We start from the raw sequence: 19,041 nt of genomic DNA, 5'->3' as shown, positions 1-19,041 counted from the left end.
GATTTGACTATGAGCTCCAGACGTAAATGTACATATTTAAAACGTACCGAAACATACTTACGTCCAGATCTTGTATTCAGCCACACGTAAAAAGAGTGTGTCGACCTCGGAGAGCTCAGTAGCTGCAGCAGGCAACAGAAGATCTAAGCCCTCCAAGGAAGACAGCCAGATCCCCATGGCTAGATACAAAGCCACATCCATCGTACTGCCTTTTGCAACCACAAATACACCGTGGCCCACGCGCACTGGGATTCAATACTTGCATGCTCCAAAGGATGTCTTGCCGAGTCCCACGATGCACCAAACACGCCATAGTTGACATCGCTATGCTCGCCACGAGTCGGAAGCGTATGTACAAGCCATCAAGGAAAAACCGTGATCAGGAAAAGTAAAGTAGAAAAGAAAAAAAAGGTGTAGTTCGTTCTCGATGGTCCAGCACCAGAGGCTGGTAGGTAATCTCAATTACAACGGCCCCGCCAATCGATCAATCGCCCTCCCCATCTCTTTCCGCCTGTTCTGTTCCGTTTCCCTTCTCAGGATCCCTCATTCCTTCTTACCGCGACTCGCACATGTGTTGCGTACGAGCGACCCCTCTAATATATACGCCCGTCAAAACCCCATTTCCTCTCCCAGTATCGCCAACGACAAACACACACCCAGCTACACTACACCAGCACCGTCTCGCCAATCATGCACACATCCACATCCACGCCCCACCTCAACCCGTCCCTCTCGGCGGCCTCCCTCCACCGCCTCGGCGGCTCGCGCACGTCCTCGTACTGCTCGCTCAGCGGCATGCGCACGGTGCCGTAGTGCATGGCGACGCTGCGCCTGCTCTGCAGGTCTTTGTGCATGCAGACCGAGTCCTCGGGCGCCGCGTGGACGGGCGACAGCAGCGCGCGCGGCGAGTAGCAGCCGATGGGCAACAGCGCAAGATCGAACGGGCCGTACAGCTGGCCAATTTCCGTAAACGCCGGGCAGCGGGGCAGGCGGGCGAGGGCGTCGGGGTCGGCGGCGGCACCGCCACTGACGACGGCGGGCGGGACGGATCGGTAGCCCGTGTCGCCGGCGAAGAAGAGGCGGCGGGGCCCGCCTCCCGTGGCCGCGTCCTGCGCGTCGTTGGCGCGCTTCTGCTGCTCGCTGGGGAGATCTTCGTCGTCGTCCGCCGTCGCCTCGTTGAGCCCGACCTCCTCGACCACCCACGAGCACCACAGCGCCTTGCCCGCGTCCCACACGCCGCGCCCGCTGAAGTGCTGGCTGGGCGTCGCCACCACGCGCGCCGCCGCGCCCTTGACGCCGCGCGCCGCCACCCGCACGCCCTCCCACCAGTCCAGCTCGACGATTTCCTCCTCGCGCACCCCCATGCCCTGCAGGTGCCGCCCCACGCCCAGCCCGCACAGGAACAGGATGCCGCGGCCCGACTTGAGCCGGTGCTGGCGCTTGCGCTCGCGGTCGACGAGGAAGCGGATCGTCGGCGCGTCGAGGTGGTCGTAGTGGTCATGGCTGATGATTACCACGTCGACCGGGTCCGGCAGGTCCGACAGCGCGCACGGCGGCGGCGTGAAGCGCTTCGGGCCCGCGAAGCGGACGGGCGACATGCGCGCGCTGAAGACGGGGTCGCAGAGGATGCGCAGCCCGCGCTCGACCGCCGGCTCCTTCTTCTGCTTTTTCTTCCGGCTCTTGTCCTTGCCGCCGCCCGTTTCCTTCTTTTCGGCCGAGTGGCCTTTTTTGTCGTCGGGGCCTCCGGGCGAAGTCGACGAGGAAGACAACGAGTCATCGTCGCTGTCCTCCTCCTCTTCGTCGTCGGACTTCAAGTCCAGCATCTTCGTCGTGACCTTCCCGGCGTCATCCATCCCGGTCAGCGTGATCGACGGCGTCCAGATCGGTGCCTTGCGCTTCACCCCCGTCTCGAGCAGCCACGACGCATGCCCGATCCACGTCGCCTTCATCTTCGTCGCGTTCGGATTCCTTTCACCACCACCCCCATTCCCCATCTTTTCCCCAAAACCCTTGCCGCCGCCGCCATCATTCCCACCACCACCACCACCACCACCACCACCAATCTCCTTCCCAAAACCCCCCACCTCGTCACCACCACCACCACCCCCCCTCGTGACCGGCCTGATCCCCCCCTCTTCCATCCCCCCACCGCAACAACCTCCCCCTCCTCCTCCCCACCCCCAATCCGGCCTCACCACCTGCACAAGCTCCTCCTTCTTCGACGGCACGGGGACATACTTCCTCTCGCGCGACAAAAACCGCGCGTGCACGACCCCCGCGCTGCCGCCCTTGTGGCCGCCGCCACCCTTACCACCACCACCCTCAACAAACGACGGCCACGGGTTGCGGAAGCCGGTGACGCTCCCGTTGCTGACGACGTGGTGCGCCGGCGGCGTCGTCTGGTATATCGACGCCGCCGTCGTCGTCGACGACGACGAGCAGGGGCGCGGCGGGTACGGGTAGCGCGCGGGGAGGCGGTGGAAGGTGACGAGCGGGGCGCCGGTGCCCGTGATGGCGCCCGTTGGGAGCGAGGTTGATGATGCGGCGGCTGCGGCTTTGGCGAAGGGGTCGTCTGTTGGTGGTGCGGCGGAGGCGGCCATGGTTTGGGTGGGACTTTCTTTTGGCCTATGCGGCGCGGCTGGGGCTTGCTTTCCTTTGGAGGGTGGTGTGTCCGAGTGATGGTGTGCGTGGGTGCGAGGTCGGGGGTTGTTTGTTTGTTGTTGTTGTTGTTATTATTATTACACAATTAAGATGCTTTTCCTCTCCCCCGTTTCTTCCCGGGTTGCGTAGGGAGAAATGTGGGACTGCTGCGGACAGGTTTCTTTCAACATCACCATCGCGCAATGACGTGGGAGGGCGCTTATATTGCTTACCCTTGAAGGAGCGGTTGGGCGTGACCGTTGGTTGTGTTGCCCGACGGAGCTCGGCGCAATCAATGTGGCCGTCGCCAGCGGAGCAGCTACTAGGCAGCTCGTCTTCCGATGCGAAGGAAGCGGGGACGGGCGGGTGGGACGCTGGTGACGCGCAGGCTCAATTCGATGGATGCAGGGCGGGAGGATGGCAAATTGAGGTCGCAGGGCCGGTGTTGTTTAAGTTTATTCTTAGCTTCGCCTTGGACGTTGGCTGGGGGGCGAGCGGGAGATGACGCTGAGATCCTTCATCATCAGGCGAGCCGATCCCGTTCGTTCCTGGCGCCGCGTCCTGGGTTCCGCCGCGCGCACCCCCCTTCCTCCTGCTGCAAGGCCTGATGAACGCGTCAGGGGGCAAGGGCCAGCTGCTGCCGCCCATCAGACCTGCCTGAAACGTCGTCTCCAACCATGCTGCGCTGCGGAGCCGAGTGCGGGGTAGACGTCTGTGTGTGTGTGTGCATTTCATCTCATGTGCCGACGTAATGGAAGCGTTGGCGCGACAAAGTTGTATTTTTTGCGAAGGCTAGGGCTGGGCTGTCGCGCCCGAAGCCAGCATGAACAATAACCCCATTCCCCCTGCCGCTCTCGTCATAATAGTCGGCGATCCGCGCATGCAATCTTCCCGTCGCGCGTCTACTCCTCCTTGGCGCCGCCGCGGCCGGCACGCTCGGCCTGCTCGATGCTCTTCTTGTCCGTCTTGATCTCGCCGGCGCCGGCCATGGCGCCCATGAGGCCGCCGCCCGCCTTGAACGGGCGCTTGAGGTCGCCCGACGCGGGGTTGCCGAGCAGGTGGATCTTGACCAGGTTGCCCTCGAAGGCGCCCTTGAGCGGGATGATGCTCTGGATGAGCAGCGGGTTGGTGTACTTGAAGTAGAAGTGCATCACCGCCATCATGCCCACGCCCATCATCTGCGCCTTGTACAGCTGCTTGAGCTGCGCCGTGTCGTACGCGTGCACCGTCGTCGTCACCGCCTTGGGCTCCTCGCCGCTGCCCGGCGGCGCCGGCTCCACGTACTTGAGGACCGTCATGTCTGTTTGTCGCGTCTCCCCGTCAGCCCTTTGCCCCCTTCGTTTCTTGGCTCATTCAAGCCGGACGTACCCTTCTTCTTGTCGATCGACGTCTTCACGTAGAAGTAGACGGCCGCGATGATGATGTTGGACACCACGTACAGGGCGCGCACGCCGTTGAGCACGTTCGGGTCATCGAACGGGATGCGCTTCGACACCTGCATCATCACCCTGCAAAACACGCAACGTTAGGAAGGCGCGCGGAAGGGCGCGGGTGCACGGGGAAGGCGTACAAGATGATGGCGAGGTTGGTACTGTAGGCAGGCGCGCTTGTTAGCAGGCATTCTCTCTCGTGGTCGGCGTCGAAGATTTGCGCAAACTTACATCTGGGGGTTGACCATGGTGGCGGCTGCGGGGACGTCGGGAGTCGCGGAGTCGGTCGTGGAGGAAGAGGTGACGGAGACGACGAGGAAGAGGACACGCCGGTGGAGGAGATTTATTCCTGTTGACGGGCTGCGGCGACGAGAGGAAGGCAACGTTGCAGATCTAGAGGGCCCGCGCTCGACCAACTGCATGGCCAAGCCCGGGCTAGTCTCACCGCCCGCCACCGCCTCTCTCCCACCTCCGCCCACTCTTGCGCACCTCATCTCCCGCAACTTCCATCCATTTCTTGCCTCTGCCGAGCTCAACCACGGCAACGTCCATGTAGTACTCACACGATCCAGGGAACAAGATCTTCGGGCGCCAGTCGGATATTGTGTTCGAATAAGCCCATGGACCGCATCATCTCTAGTCCCCGGATCTCTCGGAACTCCCTTCCATGGACCGATAGAGTCAAAGAATTCTTTCTCCTCAAGAGCAAGCGTCGAGCCATGCGCGGGTTCCTCTCCCGCCCACCACCGAAGATACCTCCATACAACCGACGCCTCGTGCCGTCAGAAGATAAGTATGACACGCTCTTTCATATCTGTCTCTTTCCAACAATATGTCCTATCCAATCTTCCATGAAAGCCCGCATCTCTCGGAGCGAAAGCGTCTACTGCTGGCCGAAATGGACGTAAAAATGCGCATCGAGAACTTATATCCACGTCTGGATCTTGTATTCAACTACCCATGAATATCATGCACTATCTGTGGGATGGCCACTTTCTTTTGTCACCCGCATTGTCTCCCTCCGTACTTCCCATCATCTAGCTTTCCCACCATCCGCTAGTTCTTTCCCCATCCCCGAAGGCTGTACGGGCTATCCATCTTGCGCTCTTCATCCTTAGCAGCCTCCATAATCAGTCCAGCCACCCTTGCCTGCTCGGCTCGCACCTCGGCTCGCACCTTGGAAGCGCGCATCGGACGACGGCCAACCACCGGAGGAGCGCTCTCAACATCCATCGAATCGCCCTCGCCCCTCTCCCCAGCAGCACCACCAGCACCACCAGCAGCACCAGCAGCACCAGCATCAGCCTCTTCCGCCTGCAACCCCGCCTCCTCCGCCCGCAACCTCCTAGCCCTCTTCCTCGCCCTCTTCGCCGCAGCACGCGACAAGCCACCACCACCTCCACCACCACCACCACCACCCCCCTGCACCACCCCCTCCATCTCCTCCTCCTCCCCCACCACCTTCACCATCCCCTCTTCATCAACCCCCAGCCTCGCCTGCCTCTGCCTCACCTCCCTCTTCCCCCTCCGCCTCTCCCTCACCTCCTCCCTCCTCGCCTTCCTCTGCCCCTCTGCCCAAAAACGATCCAACGCCCCCCTCGGCGCATGCACCTCGACCTCCCTCCTCCCGCCCTCCGCCGCGCCGTCCGCGACGTACGCGACGACGCTCCACCCGCGCGGCCCGACGAGCGCCATGCCGCGCCGCGCCAGCTGGTCGCGGTGAGCCGGGTCGACGGCGCCGTCGGCCGGGCGCCGCGGCAGCCGGGTGAGGAGCTGGCTGATCTCCCGCTCGCGGTCGGCGTCGTCGATGCCGAGGTGGACGGCGGCGCGGGCGAAGGCGTCGGCGAGGGTGGTGGCCGTGTGTTGGCCGGGGGGCGGATGGAGTGGTGTGTGGGGTGGTGCGGTGAATGCGGCGGAGGCGGAGGCGGGGGCTTGGGGGGTGCGGCGGGGGGGTTGTTCGTTGCCGTCGTCGTCAAAGGGCACCTGCACGATGGCGGGCCGCGTCGTCGTCGCCGCCCTGCCGCCGACGACGAACTGGAAGCTGCCGTCGACGAAGCTGCCGCCGGGGAAGTCTCTGCCGCCGACGAACTGGAAGCTGGCGCCGACGAAGTCCGGCAGCATCTCCGCCCTCCCCCCCGCATCGAAGAACCGTCTCAACTCCCGCTCATCGGCGACGTCCTCGACCGTCAACCGATTGGAAGAGGCGTTGTTGTCCCTTAAGGCGGCGGTTTGCATGGCGTGGTAGCGGGCGGCGCTGTATGAGAGCGTTAAGGTGGAGGAGGTGGGGGCGTTGTGGTTGTTGTTGTGGTTGTTGGCTTGGTCGTCGTCTTCGTTGGCGTCGGCGTTGTTGTTGTGAGCTGGTGCTGGTGCTGCTACCGCGGGTGTGGAGGTGAACTTGTTGCTGCTGTCATTGTCCTCGCCGGAGGGTACGGCGCCACGGATCGGCAGGGTGAAGCTGTGCAGAGTGAGGTTGGGCGGCAGCTGCTGGGCAACGAGGGACGACGGGTGCTGCTGGCTCTGCTCGTGGTGTTGCTGCTGCTGCTCCTGCGGCGGAATAAGCTGCTGGGCGGCACCCTTGCCGTGGCTGCTTCCGTTGAGAGGACCTGGCGCATCTGCGGCGCGTCGTTGCGTCGTCGTCTTCTCCTTCTCCTCGAGGGAGACGTCGTGCATGTCGTTGGTCACGTTGTGCATGTCGGCGGTGAGCTGGGGCTGCGTCGGAAGCGCCATGGTCGCGACCTAAGCTGGAGTGAGTGGCTACGGGAGCCCACGCGGTGGCAAATGGTGGTGGGTGGATTTTTTTTTTTTCTTGGGCTGTCGCGCTGAGGAGCTGGGTGTCTGCCACTGACGAGGCCGAGGCGCGTGGCGCGTGGCGCGTGGTGGAACGCAGGTAGGTTGAGCTTGTGGGCGCGGGAGGAGGACGGAAGGTCGAGGTTGCTGGAGAGTTGCAGCGTTGTCGAAGGTCGCTGGCGCCGGCACTGTGGTGTGCCGGCTTGTGGGGTTGTGGAGGAAGAAAAGGTGGAGTACGTCTGGCAGTATTTATGGTTACCAAGCGAGGAAGCACCTCATGCAGCCGACCAAACATTGGAAGTCACGTGCACGGCAGCGCTGAGTGAAAAGTCACATTCTCGTCCGGATGTTGGATTCGACTGCCTACGTGGGAAAGAGTGGTACCGTTGCAGAGGGCCGGGTCAATTTTATCTGTCACCCGCTGTGACATCAGCTTAGCGTCCGCTTCTCTCTTATGCCTCCCCATACGAGAAGGCCATTAAGTGATAGTGAGCTTTACCAAAACTCCACAGCCAATCCCACCTGCAAAGCGTTCAGGATGATAGACAGCACTGCGGTAGGACCATACACACAATACCCGCGGAACACCACTAAGAACCATCGCGTGTTCTACTCAATGGCTGGTACTCATGTCACAGAGGTGATTGGGTAGACACTTCGACCTATCAGGGGCAGTTCCCAGCAAACAGGAATTCCAATTGACCATGCGGACTTGCAAAATGTACATACACACGACACAAGTAGATGGGAAAAAATTCATACTATATGCAGAAGCCGTTTACATCCTTTCATCGTATTTACTTTCTCCGAGCAAACCAAGCCGTCCCTCCACTCCGCCTTTTCGACAATGAACGCAGCAGGAAAAGCACAACCAAAGACTCATCCATCACTCCAACAAACCAGCACCCGTGCAACCCAAAAACCACGGACCAAAGACAAGACAACCAAAAACCCAAGCGGCAGAAGAAGATACAGTTACATAACAAATGGTATAACAGTGAATAATTACATACATACAACAGCAACAAGAAGCCCGGGCGACCCACCCAAAAAAGCCAAGCCAAGAAACCTAGGTACTACAACACCCACACATCGCCCCCACACGCCAGGAAGCAGAGGAATTTTTCTTTGGTATCTGGGGTCATTATCTTCAAGAGAGCAGCAGCGGCAGCATCAACAAATCAAAAGAAGAAGAAAAAAAAAAAGTAAAACAATACAATAAACAGTAGCTCGGTTGCGAGAGAGGCAGCCCTGCGACATCCGCGGGTCCATTTAAACAAGCCATCCCTCTTGCATACATCTTCTCCTTCTTCTTCTTCTCTTTTACCTTCATATCCCCCCTTCAGCCGTCTGCGACCCATTCAAAGTCATCATCCCTTACATGACCGAAGAAGACTTTGCCTCCACCAAAAAAAAAAGAACAAGGAAAATCAAGACAAGGAGATTGGCAGCCATGTGCCTCAGTGTATGTTCACTTTTCCCCTCCCCACCATTCAGTTTCCCTTCTTCATCGGTTCGGGCCGAAAAGCCCGCCCCTCTCGTTCCTCGAGCCTCCGAAAATGTTCCTCCCCTGCTGCCGATCCCACTCCTCGCGCTCCCTCCTTTGCCTATCCCTCTCAATGTACTCCCGATCCATTCGATCGCGCTCGGCGGCGCGATCGCGGTCGATGCGATCCCGGACGACGGCCTCCTCGTGTTGCCTGCGAATCTGCTCCCCGCGCTGCTGCTGCGCCGCAACCTCTTCGCGGTACCGGTGCTCGCGGTGAGCTTGCGCGTGCGCGTGCGCCTGGGCCTGAACCTGTTGATGCTGCGCCGCGGCGGCTTCTTGCTGGCGGCGCAACGCCGTTTCCTGTTCGCGCCGTATCGCCGTTTCCTGCTCGCGCCGCATGATGGCTTCCATCCCGCGCTGACTGGCCGAAGGTGCTTGACCGGGGAAGCCATGCCCATGCGTGTGATCTTGTGTCGTGGGCAGACCGTGATGTGCCGGCGCGGTCGGCGGCGGCGGCGGCGGGTAGCCCATGTGCGCAGTGGGGGTATGTGCCGAATTGCGAGTTGACGGCGGAGGCACTACAGGTCCGGCAGAAGTGAAGCGGGAAGCAGCATGGTCAGCCTGGCTTGGGGTTGGCTGACGCATGTAGTGCGATTGCGCGAAAGAAGTGCTTCGGCTGTGGTGCTGTGCAGCCTGGAGTTGGGCCTGGGCTTCATGCTCGCGTCTCATTTGATCCTCGCGATCGCGCTGCTCAGCGATACGAATGGCACGCTCGCGCTCAATCATGTTCTCATACGCTTGGCTCTGTGGCTGGGCGTAGGACAAGGTGCGGTTTTGGATGACGGCTTGTTCGTTGCGTTGGGCTTGCTGTTGGACTTGTGGTTGAGGCACTAGTTGCTGGATTGTCTGCGGCGGCGTCATTTGCACGTAAGGATTGGGGGCAAGGACTGGGCCCGGGTTTTCTCGCGCCGGGCTAGGCGCAGCGGGGATGGACTGCAAAGGTGTCGGCGCTTGTTGACGAGACGGTTGCGCGTGGGTATAGGAAGGCGTGCGCGAGTGGTGCGGCGTGTGTGACGGAGTTGGAGAATGGACGTTTCGAGGCTGAGCTGAAGTGTTCAACTGGCTAAGAGCGGCCCGGTGATTGCTGGCGTACTGTTGACGCCCATCGATTGGAAGCGGTGCCTGCGGCTGCTGGAGGGCTGCTGGATGTGGCGAGCTTGTCTGAGATACCGGGGGTGGAGGCTGCGAATAGGCAGGTCCCCTCGCCCAAGGATCCCGTGATGCAGGCGGTTGGGACTGTTCACGGGCAGGTACCTCCATGGGACGGCGCTGCGGTGGTGCTTGCATTTGCTGTTGCTGCTGTTGCTGCTGCTGCTGAATGTAGGCTTGTCTGGCGAATGGGCTGTTGGGCGCCGGCGACTCCGTGAAAATCTCCCTCCTATGGTAGGCCGGCGAGGAACTCGACATGGTGACGGGCGGCGGTGGTGGCGGAGCGGTGGTCTGGTGAATGGGTCTTCCTTGTGCCGAATATGGTCGCTCGTGGGGAAGCACACTCGCTCGATCATCAACTGCCGGTTTCTGCTCCTTGGGCTTTGGCGGCTCGGAAGGTGCAGGGTTGAGTAGATCTGCCAAGTTCGATGTCTTCCGAGGCTCCGCCGCCGCCGCCGCCGCCATACGTGGCGTAGCCTGGACAGGGGGCTGAGGCGTTGGAGCGTACGGCTGTTGACTTTCTTCCCTCTTTGGAGACACATGCCTCGAGACCCGACCGGGTGGTTGAGCGATCGGCAGCTGGCTAGGCGTCTCGGTGAGATGGCGGAGTTGCGGTGCCGTGCGCGAAAAAGCACCCTGCTGGACCTGCCCGGGTCTTGGTTCTGAAGGCGGCTCTGAGCCCCTTTGTTGGGGCAGCTGAGGCGGGACACTGGTTCTGTAAAGCGGGTGATGCGCGGCAGCTGATGAGCCGTAAATCTCTTGCTGCTGCGCCACTTGAGCTTCACGCTCGCGTTGCTCAGCAGACATACGCAGGTATCGCGGGTCGTGTAGCTGCTGAGCTCCAGCTAGGCCCTGGCTATACTGCCGTCTGTGGTGGTGGTGTTCCGCGTGGACATCTCTAGGTGCTTCGGGCGGCGGTTGCCTCAGGTCGTTCTGCACTAGGGGAGCCCTCGAGGGTTCACGCTGCGAGAAAAAGCCGCGGCGAGGACCTGGCATCTCATGCTGCGCCGGCTTCCCATAAGCGGACGCGTGGCTGCTCGGCGCCGGCACACTTGTGGACGCAATGATGGAGGTCGGAGGGGTAGACGCCGACAGCGCGGGACTAGCTTGGGCGAGCGGTGGGAATCGAGATCCCGTTTGAACATGCGGAGATGCTGTTCGAGCAGGCAGGTCAGCAGCAGGAGGAGACTGCTTGATGTCCACGATCTCAGCAGGAGTGGGGGCTAGAGTGCGGGGGATGGCCGGTTGAGTAGTGTCATAACGACGCTTGGTGGAGGCTGTTGGAGGCGGCGGGGGACCAATATCCTCGCCGCGGCTCCGCCTGTCATCTGCGGCTTGTGCAATCTCAACAAGCTCAGGATGATTGCCAGAGTCGGTCTTTCGGAAATACTCATTCTTGACCATCGCCGCCGTTTTAGTCCCCATCCGCTTCGCGATCGCGTGGAAGTCTGTACCGAAATACCCTAGATAATTGCGGAAATCAGTGGACTCGTTCACAGACCAGTAGCTAGACATGCCACCAGCACGAGAACCGGCGCCACGACCCTTCGGTCTTTCGGGGACCGGTGCTGCTGGCTGAGGCACCTGGAACGCAGCTTCGCCGAATTGACCAGCAATCTCAGGTTGGACAGACGGCAGACGGGCGAGTAATGCTGCTTCTTCCTCGGTTCGAGGGACTCTGCTTGGATCAATGGCCCCTTCGCCTGGGTAAAAGTCCTTGTCCATCTTCTGAGGAGACGCCGACGGGGCAGGAGCAAGCTGCTGGGCCGCACGTCCCCTCTTCGTGCCCTTTTCCTTCGCGACACGCTGGCGCTTGACAGGCTTTTCGGTGCTCGGCTCGACCGTCTCTCCTCTTGTCGATGCACCCCTTTGGCGTCCAGGAGTCGGAACCGGGGTAGCGTGATCATCTTGGACCTCCCTGTCGCCGAATGTGGGCGCTGCAGCGCGTCGAGGTCGACCTCTTTCCGTGGTGGTAGCGATAGCACCATCTTCACCATCGACCTGGTCGGTGCTGGCAAACGGGATTGCGATCTTCCTCCCCTTGGGGATTCCGGCCCTTCGCTTGGCTTTGCGACGGCCAGTCGGGGGCTTGTACTCTCCATTCCACTTCGTAGCGTAGTAGTGGTTGATGCATTCCCGGAAGTTGCGGTTGGGAAGAGCCTTGGCGATCTCGCCCCAGTCCTTGGGCGTCTGCAGGTAAGCTGTGACCAGTTTCTTGTGCTCCTCCGGCGAGAAGTCATCCTCAGGAGGCTCGAAACCAAAAGTAAGTATTCCCTTGCTGGGCTCACGGAGGCGGTTGGTGTTGACGAACTTCCGCCTCTCGAGTTCGTCATCCGGCAGCATGTCCGGAATCGGAGCCTGTCCGTTGGAGAAAGGGTTTCTGCTTGCTTCCTCCTCTCTCCTCTGCTTTTCTATCCGCTCTTCCTCCATCCTTCTGGACTCAGCAAGAATGTTTTCGAGGTCGTAATCGGTAACGTGACGTTGTCTATGAGCGGGCCCTGTGGTGCTGGTTTCACTTGGAGATACCGCTGTTTCTTGCTCTTCTGTCTTCTCTTTTTCCTCGCGCACAGCGGCGTCTTTCTCCCTATGAGCTGACTCAAACCCCCAGTTGTGATATTGCATCCGGAACACCTGCAGAGCTGTACCTTGGAATTCTTGCTCGGCGCGGATATTGTTGAAGAGTTTGTGCTTGATTGCAGCCATGATGTTTGTTCTGAGACCAGTGTTCTCTTGATCAGGATCAGAAAGCGGTGTCGGTGGGCCACGGTTGAGATACGGTAAAGAGTGAAGATCGGCTTCGGTGATGGATTCATCCTCGCTGTTAGAAGCACTTTGGATCCCACCATCGGCCTCTTCGACCGCGCCGGCTTCACCCATCTCAACGTCTTCCGACTCTTCAGCTTTCGGAGTGGGGAGCTTGGGAGGCTCGGCCTTGGATTCAGGCTGCGCTGACACTGGGGACGCCTTCTCCTCCTTTTCGTCCAGCGGTCCCACCACCGGCCCGTTCAGAGAGGAAGATGGAGAGTGCAAATCCTGATCCATCTTCTCAAGCTCCTTGTTTCCATGGGGCTTCTCGGTAACTGATGATACCTCAGCTACAGGGGCGGGTGCGGAACGAGGAAGATCAGCCATGCTGATACGAGACAGTCGCAGCAGCTTCTTCAGAGGGCTGCTGCAGCGGAAGCTTCGGTCTTCCAAGTTTTTCAAACGCGACTCGAGGCGAACCTTCTCGCGTTCGTATCTTGTCTTCTGGCTGAAGAATTCATCGTCCAAATCCATTTCATCATCATCTTCGCTAGCTTCATCAGACTGTGATTCACGCGCCTGGGGATCCAACGGTTGAGGTGTGGTTGAATGTCGCTCTGCCTTGATGTTCGACTCGGAAAATGCAAATGCGGAATTTCGTCTGGCGCTAAGCGTCTCCGGGGCCTCATCACGGGACCTGATCTCGCTGGCAGACTTACGGCGGACTGACCCGGTATCATGCGCCGAGGACGTTGGCGTCACAGGTCCACTGACTGGAGAACCAACGGCGAATGCGGGGGACCTGGGTCTGTTCGGAGTGTACTTGTCTTTCTCGTCGCCGTCGACGTCCCGTTTTGCAGGAACAACAGGCCCAAGACCCCGACTATACCGGGGAGCATCAGGCCGGATCCACTGCAGATTCCTGCCGGGAATTCCCATCATCGGAGCTCTCGGTGCATTAATCGGCTGTCTTTCAGCCTGTGGGAAGAGAGCGGCCCGAGGCGCAACAGGAGGACCACGGTCAGCTTTGGGCCCTGTAGGAATGGCAGGACCTGGACCGAGGCCGGCATTAGGTCCTCGCGGAGACGTGCTGAATGGACCCGATGCTCGCGGTCCAAGCGGTATATTTGCAGCAGGAGGACCATCACGAGGCGGAACGACGGGGGGAGGGACAAGGCGACTGTGGGGTTGCTGTGGCGAAACAAGACCCCGGGGGCCAGTGGGAGGACCTGGGATGGGTAGGCGGGCTTGAAGAGCTGCTGGGCCAGTAGGGGGTGCAATAGGCGGCGAAGGAGGACGAGAGCGAGGCGCTACGTCTTGCTGCTCGGCAGAGGGCCCTGAGGGCGGAGCCGGAACTTGGCTTGGCGCAGAAGAGCCGTTCTCAAGCTTTGGCTTAGACTGTTCGGCCGTGGAGGGGGTAGGCTGCTGTATTTCAGAAGCAGGTTTCTCGACAGTAGGCTTCTCCGCAACGCGAGTAGCCTTGGGGCCCGTTGGCGCAGTTGGGGGAACAGCTGATAAGGCCTTGGGAGCACTCGGGGGAATCTTGGGTCCTGAAGGCACGCCTGACGCAGGGGTGGGCGGTTGTGCAGGTTGCGGAGGTCTCCAGACGTTCGAGGTTGGGGTGGTGAAAGTCGTGGCCGGTTTTTGGAATGACGAGACCGACCCGAACGCAGGCACCTGCGGAGCTTGTGGGGGCGGAGAAGATGCTCGTGGGCCATATCGATCTCTGGAAGCCTCTGCACGTGCTGCTATGTAGTCAGGCTTGTCCTTGGCTGACACAGGCTCTTGTGCGACAGAGGCGCGCCGACCAGGGAGTAGTTCCCTCGGAAGGTCTGACGTGCTTGCGCGATCCACGCCACCGCCATGACCAGATATGGATGGGTGTCGTGGACTTTGGTGAGACGTGGAACTCGCCGCACTGGAGTACCGGCCATCATGAGCCACACTTGCCCGCCGAATGTCCGCGTCTCGTGAAGACACGGGATCGCGTTTGTATCTATCGACCTCGCGATCGTCTCTATAGAATGGCCGGTCATCGTCACGACGGTCAAACCTCCGGTCATCCCTACGATCGCTGATTCGGTCATCTCGAGACGGTTCCTTTTCCCACCTTGGACGCGGAGACCTGCTCCTTGGTCGGAACGAGTTACGGTCGTCGGCGAAAGATCCTCGCCCACGTCCGCGATTGTCCCAATCGCCTCTTCCCCGACCACGACCGCTGAATCCACCGCGTCCGTGGAATCCAAAACCGCTGGATGGAGGGTCCGAGTAGTTGGACCCCGCCGATGGAGGGCCATCTCTCGCGCTTCTGCGAGCGCGATCAATGTCCAGCTCCCGGGGGCCAAAATCCCGCGAATCGCGCGAGTCTCGAGAGTCCCGTCCCGGAGAACGTGCACGTGGCGAGAGCGGTCTGTCTCGCCGATCAAAATGCCGATCCCTGTCGCCGCCACGCCACGAAGATCCCCCTCTTCCGTCACTCAGCGGAGGTGCATCTCGCAACTCACGATACTCAGAACGGCCTCCGAATCCTCGGCCTCGCGGTCCGGCGGGCACGGAGGCGCTTCCTCCAGGTGGCGGCCCTCGGGTTGAGTCCGATAACGCCTTTGGGCCACGGGGAACGTCTCTGGACGCTGAACCACTGATGGAATCCGGGTAAGGCCTTCCGCTGCTGGAATCGTCGTTCCTGGGGGTGAAGCTGGAGCTGTACGTAGACGCTCGTCGGTCGGTGTATCGTGGAGGCGTTCGATCACGCGATGTGTACCGGGAGTCGTTAGGATATCTGGAGGACATCCTATCCTCCTTCCCTTTCGCTGGCGAGCTGATTTCCAAGTTTAAACCCTAAGCGCCAGCCAGCATGAGTTTCGGGCGCAGAGCACCTACGGTTGTGAAGAACCACGTTAGCAACATGTTGAAAAGAGTCTTCGACGAAGCGAAGGTGGGGCAAGGTGAGTGAAGGGCGTGATGAGGCGTTTAAGAAGGTCGGGTGGCGCAGTGCGATCAGACAGGGATCGGCATTGTCATGCAGGCGGCAGGTAAGAGGTGAATGGGAAGGGAGTGCGCCCTTGCTGGCCGACTCATGGAAAAGAATTCGCACAGGCGAGGTGGATTCCCCAACAAGAGGGCGGAGAAAGGACAGATCGTGGTGGCAAGGCCGAACAAGGTCACCGGGTCGCTCGTCCCAAGCTTTGAGGGACCAGTACCGCGACGGCGGAGCCCGATCTCGGCAGCGTTCCGCGGGTCCGCGCACTGCGGGCACGCACTCATGACAGGCGCAGCAAAGCGGGGCGGCAGGGGCGGAGACAGCGACAGATACGTACCCAACGTCAGATGGCGGTGATGGCAGATTGAGATGCAGATGGATGGTGTCGGCGAAGTGTCGTTTCAAAAATAGACTAGCCGGGCGGGTAGCCTTGGCGGTGTCCGAGCGCCTTTACCGATCGCCCAGGGAAGGCGAGACCAGAGACAAGTGCCTGACGGGTGACAACGCCCTGACAGGCCGGGCTCCACACGCTGGGGGGACGACTGCTTGCGCGCACCGCGGCACTGCAGCGGCACAGGACGGGGCGCGCTGCTGTTGCTGAGCGCGGGCTGGGCTTCGGGCGGCCCTGCAGGACGGCGAGCGCCTGTGCAGTCGCGGTGCACCCTGGCTAGAGGCCTTGACGTGGCGGTTCTCGGCTCCGCAGGCTGCTGCGGCGCGAGGACGGGCGGCGATGAGGAGAATGGCGGTCGTTCACTGCGCCTGGCGCATCACGATGGCAGGCGGGGTGGGGGGTGGACGCGCGGGAGGGTGCGCGTGCTGGGCTGGTGTTGTTGCGAGTGTTGTCAAGAGATGAGAGGAGATGTGAGACGAGAAGAACGGACCGGGACACAATCGACTGCGGGTTAGGGCCGCTCCACCGCCCTGGAAGAGCACTTGCAGAAGCTCTGCGCTCCCCATTCCGCATGCGCGACGCTCATTGGCTGGCCATTTCAAGATGATGCGTGGGAGCCCCGACGGCTGGAGCTAGCCCATGCTATGCGCAGCCCAAGCCCTCCGCCGCACCGCTGAAACATTGATCAAGGGCGTGTCACCCCAGCCTGCACTCCCGCAGCCTTCTCGAGCAGGACGCGGCGTCTGTCAGCGCCCCCGCCTGGGCGTCGCAGCGCAGCCGGGCCTAGTCGCAGGCCTCGCCCGCGTGTGCTCACTGCGGAGCGTGCAGGGCGTGGGCGCGTGCAGCAGAGACGGGCGCCGGCCGGCCAGGCTGTCGCCTTAGCCGGCAGCCCGTCAGGGGTCGGAAAGAACCTCAACCCAGATGCGTGCGGCGGGCTAGGCGCGGGATCCCTGTTCTTTCTCAGCCCGTGAAGTGCCCAAAACAAGGGGAGCGGTGGGCGATCAGCCATGCGCTAACGTTCCGCCAATCAAAGCCGTGACGTCGTTTGAACTGAGGGACCGAGTCCAAGCGGCCAGGTGCACCGCAGCCAGCCCGACAGGCAGAAAGTAGCGACGGCTGCGGCTGCACGAGCGTATCGATGCACGTGTCGCTGCTGCTGCTGCTGCTGCTGAGCGGTGCTGGGGAGGGTGGCGCCTGGGGATTCCTTCTGCGCCTTCTGCGCCCCGGAGAGATCGGGCAAGGCGCCACGTGCTGCAGAAAGCCCTTGCGCACGTCCTGCGGAGAGAGTTGAGGCATTCGTCCGGACGGCACGACGGCTCTCAGTGAGCACGGTGTCTGCATCTCACTCTGGGCCACCGCTCCCGTCCTGTGCCTCATACGTGCAGCATGCATCAGCCTTGTTAGTTACTGCGGGCGCCGTGCTGAATCAGCCGGCGAGACAACAAGCTTCAACTCCACGCACCGCCGCCCGTGTGCCACGCTCAATCTCGTGCGGACCGATCTCGTATCCCTGGCTGCCGAAAGGGCGTCTCGTCACGTGCATCTGCCTGCAACGGCGCAGGGCGGGCTGAGCAAATGGTGTGAGAGACGCGCAACGGCGCTGGCGGCTTGGAAGGGCGCTGCGGCGGGCCGCCTCTGAGTCTGACACGCGCGATCGCAATCGCGGCCGGGCGTTGCCGAGTCATCCCCGCGGAGAGGGTCCAGGTCTGATTTTCACTGCTCGCCGCGACCTCACCCCACACATCATTATTCGAACAAAGAAAATGAGCACGCAAACCGGCAGCGCCACGCCGGCGCCACAGGGTGCTGCAGTCGGCCAAGCACCGTCAGGAGCGACAGATGCCGTGCTGAAGGCCTCCGATCCCGTGCCCGAGGGCGCGCAGGAGGTCAAGGGCATCGAGTTCAATGACTATGCAGGCAAGAGCATTACCGTAGAGGAGCTGGTCGCCGGCATGGAGAACATGGGGTTCCAGGCCACCTCGGTTGGCCAGGCTGTCAGGGTCATTGAGGGCATGGTGCGCCAAATTGCCCTGTCGCTAGCTTTCCCTGTTCTAACACCGTCATAGCGAGCCTGGAAGGATGCCGAAACGGGCGAAGGCACCACCATCTTCCTTGGCTACACATCCAATCTCATTTCCTCGGGCCTGCGCGAGACGTTGCGCTATCTCGTGCAGCACAAGCACGTGTCGGCCATTGTGACGACGGCCGGCGGCGTCGAGGAAGACTTTATCAAATGTCTCGCGCCGACGTACCTGGGCTCTTTCCAGACCTCAGGCGCCTCGCTTCGCGCCAAGGGCATGAACCGCATCGGAAACCTGGTTGTGCCGAACAGCAACTACTGCGCGTTCGAAGATTGGGTCGTGCCGATCCTGGACGCCATGCTCGCGGAGCAGGAAGCTAGCCGCGACTCTGAGGAACCCGTCCACTGGACGCCCAGCAAGATGATCCACCGCCTCGGCAAGGAGATTAACGACGAGCGTTCCGTGTACTACTGGGCGTGGAAGAACGACATCCCCGTCTTCTGTCCGGCGCTGACCGACGGCTCGCTCGGAGACATGCTGTACTTCCACACCTTCAAGGCGAGCCCGCAGCAGCTGCGCGTCGACATTGTCGAGGACATTCGCAAGATCAACACCATCGCGGTCAGGGCGAAGCGTAGCGGGATCATCATTTTGGGCGGCGGCATTGTGAAGCACCACATCGCGAATGCAAACCTCATGCGCAACGGAGCGGAGAGCGCGGTGTACATCAACACGGCGCAGGAGTTTGACGGAAGCGATGCGGGAGCGCGACCAGATGAGGCTGTGAGCTGGGGCAAGATCAAGGCGGACGGCGACAGTGTCAAGGTGTATGCGGAGGCGACGGTCGTGTTCCCGCTGATCGTAGCGGCGACGTTTGCGAAGCCGAGAAAATAGAGGAGCGAGCGAGCGCCTGTGGAGAAATGAGGCGCTGCGGGCGTCACCAATAGAAAGTCAGCACGCAGCCGCGTTGCACAATGATACCATAGGAGAGATAATAATCCGACGGCTCCGATAAGCGTCACAGCGGGGGACAGAGAACCGAGATCTGCCTCAGGGAGATGACCTATACACCATACAGACATACTCAGGTAGGTTAGATGGATCCAATAGCTGGACGTACCTGCGCGCGTGCGAGCCTCGCATCTACGCAGGTCAGGGTGCTGGATCCAACTGCCCAGGTGGGAAGCGTGCACAATAGCGTCGTGCTGTGGCGTGGGGAACAGGAGGGCGTCCATGAAACGAGATGATACGGTCGGCGCGGATCGTTTGTGGACGCGGGCTGAGACGGCCTCCTGGAACGCGTCACAGCAAGGATCCGTTGAGCCTCGCGCAGGCGTCCGCCTTGAGCA

General features: G+C 61.1%; 5 protein-coding genes across 5 annotated transcripts; 1 reads left to right on the top strand and 4 right to left on the bottom strand.

The window, feature by feature from the left end:
- Positions 1-665: 665 nt before the first annotated feature.
- On the bottom strand, positions 666-2,600 carry SLS55_003807 (uncharacterized protein; the record flags this gene model as incomplete). The annotated part of the gene is made up of 2 exons (XM_066775271.1): positions 666-1,949; positions 2,196-2,600. 2 exons carry the CDS (start codon positions 2,598-2,600, stop codon positions 666-668), a joined length of 1,689 nt encoding a protein of 562 aa, XP_066635390.1.
- A 942-nt stretch (positions 2,601-3,542) lies between these two features.
- On the bottom strand, positions 3,543-4,318 carry PHO88 (phosphate transporter (Pho88); the record flags this gene model as incomplete). Its single annotated transcript, XM_066775270.1, has 3 exons — positions 3,543-3,940; positions 4,009-4,148; positions 4,302-4,318. 3 exons carry the CDS (start codon positions 4,316-4,318, stop codon positions 3,543-3,545), a joined length of 555 nt encoding a protein of 184 aa, XP_066635389.1.
- An 808-nt stretch (positions 4,319-5,126) lies between these two features.
- Positions 5,127-6,761, bottom strand: SLS55_003805 (uncharacterized protein; the record flags this gene model as incomplete). Its single annotated transcript, XM_066775269.1, has 2 exons — positions 5,127-6,719; positions 6,753-6,761. The coding sequence occupies 2 exons, from the start codon at positions 6,759-6,761 to the stop codon at positions 5,127-5,129; spliced, it is 1,602 nt and encodes a 533-aa protein (XP_066635388.1).
- Positions 6,762-8,364: 1,603 nt separating this feature from the next.
- On the bottom strand, positions 8,365-14,234 carry SLS55_003804 (uncharacterized protein; the record flags this gene model as incomplete). The annotated part of the gene is made up of 2 exons (XM_066775268.1): positions 8,365-13,850; positions 14,228-14,234. The coding sequence occupies 2 exons, from the start codon at positions 14,232-14,234 to the stop codon at positions 8,365-8,367; spliced, it is 5,493 nt and encodes a 1,830-aa protein (XP_066635387.1).
- Positions 14,235-17,510: 3,276 nt separating this feature from the next.
- Positions 17,511-18,586, top strand: DYS1 (Deoxyhypusine synthase; the record flags this gene model as incomplete). Its single annotated transcript, XM_066775267.1, has 3 exons — positions 17,511-17,515; positions 17,596-17,602; positions 17,738-18,586. 3 exons carry the CDS (start codon positions 17,511-17,513, stop codon positions 18,584-18,586), a joined length of 861 nt encoding a protein of 286 aa, XP_066635386.1.
- Between the last annotated feature and the right edge of the window lie 455 nt (positions 18,587-19,041).

This window comes from Diplodia seriata (genome assembly GCF_021436955.1).
Source record: "Diplodia seriata strain FDS-637 chromosome Unknown scaffold_3, whole genome shotgun sequence".
NCBI classification, from domain to species: Eukaryota; Fungi; Ascomycota; class Dothideomycetes; order Botryosphaeriales; family Botryosphaeriaceae; genus Diplodia; species Diplodia seriata.
The sequence above is the reverse complement of the archived record's forward strand: the minus strand, read 5'-3'. Positions and strand labels throughout refer to the sequence as shown.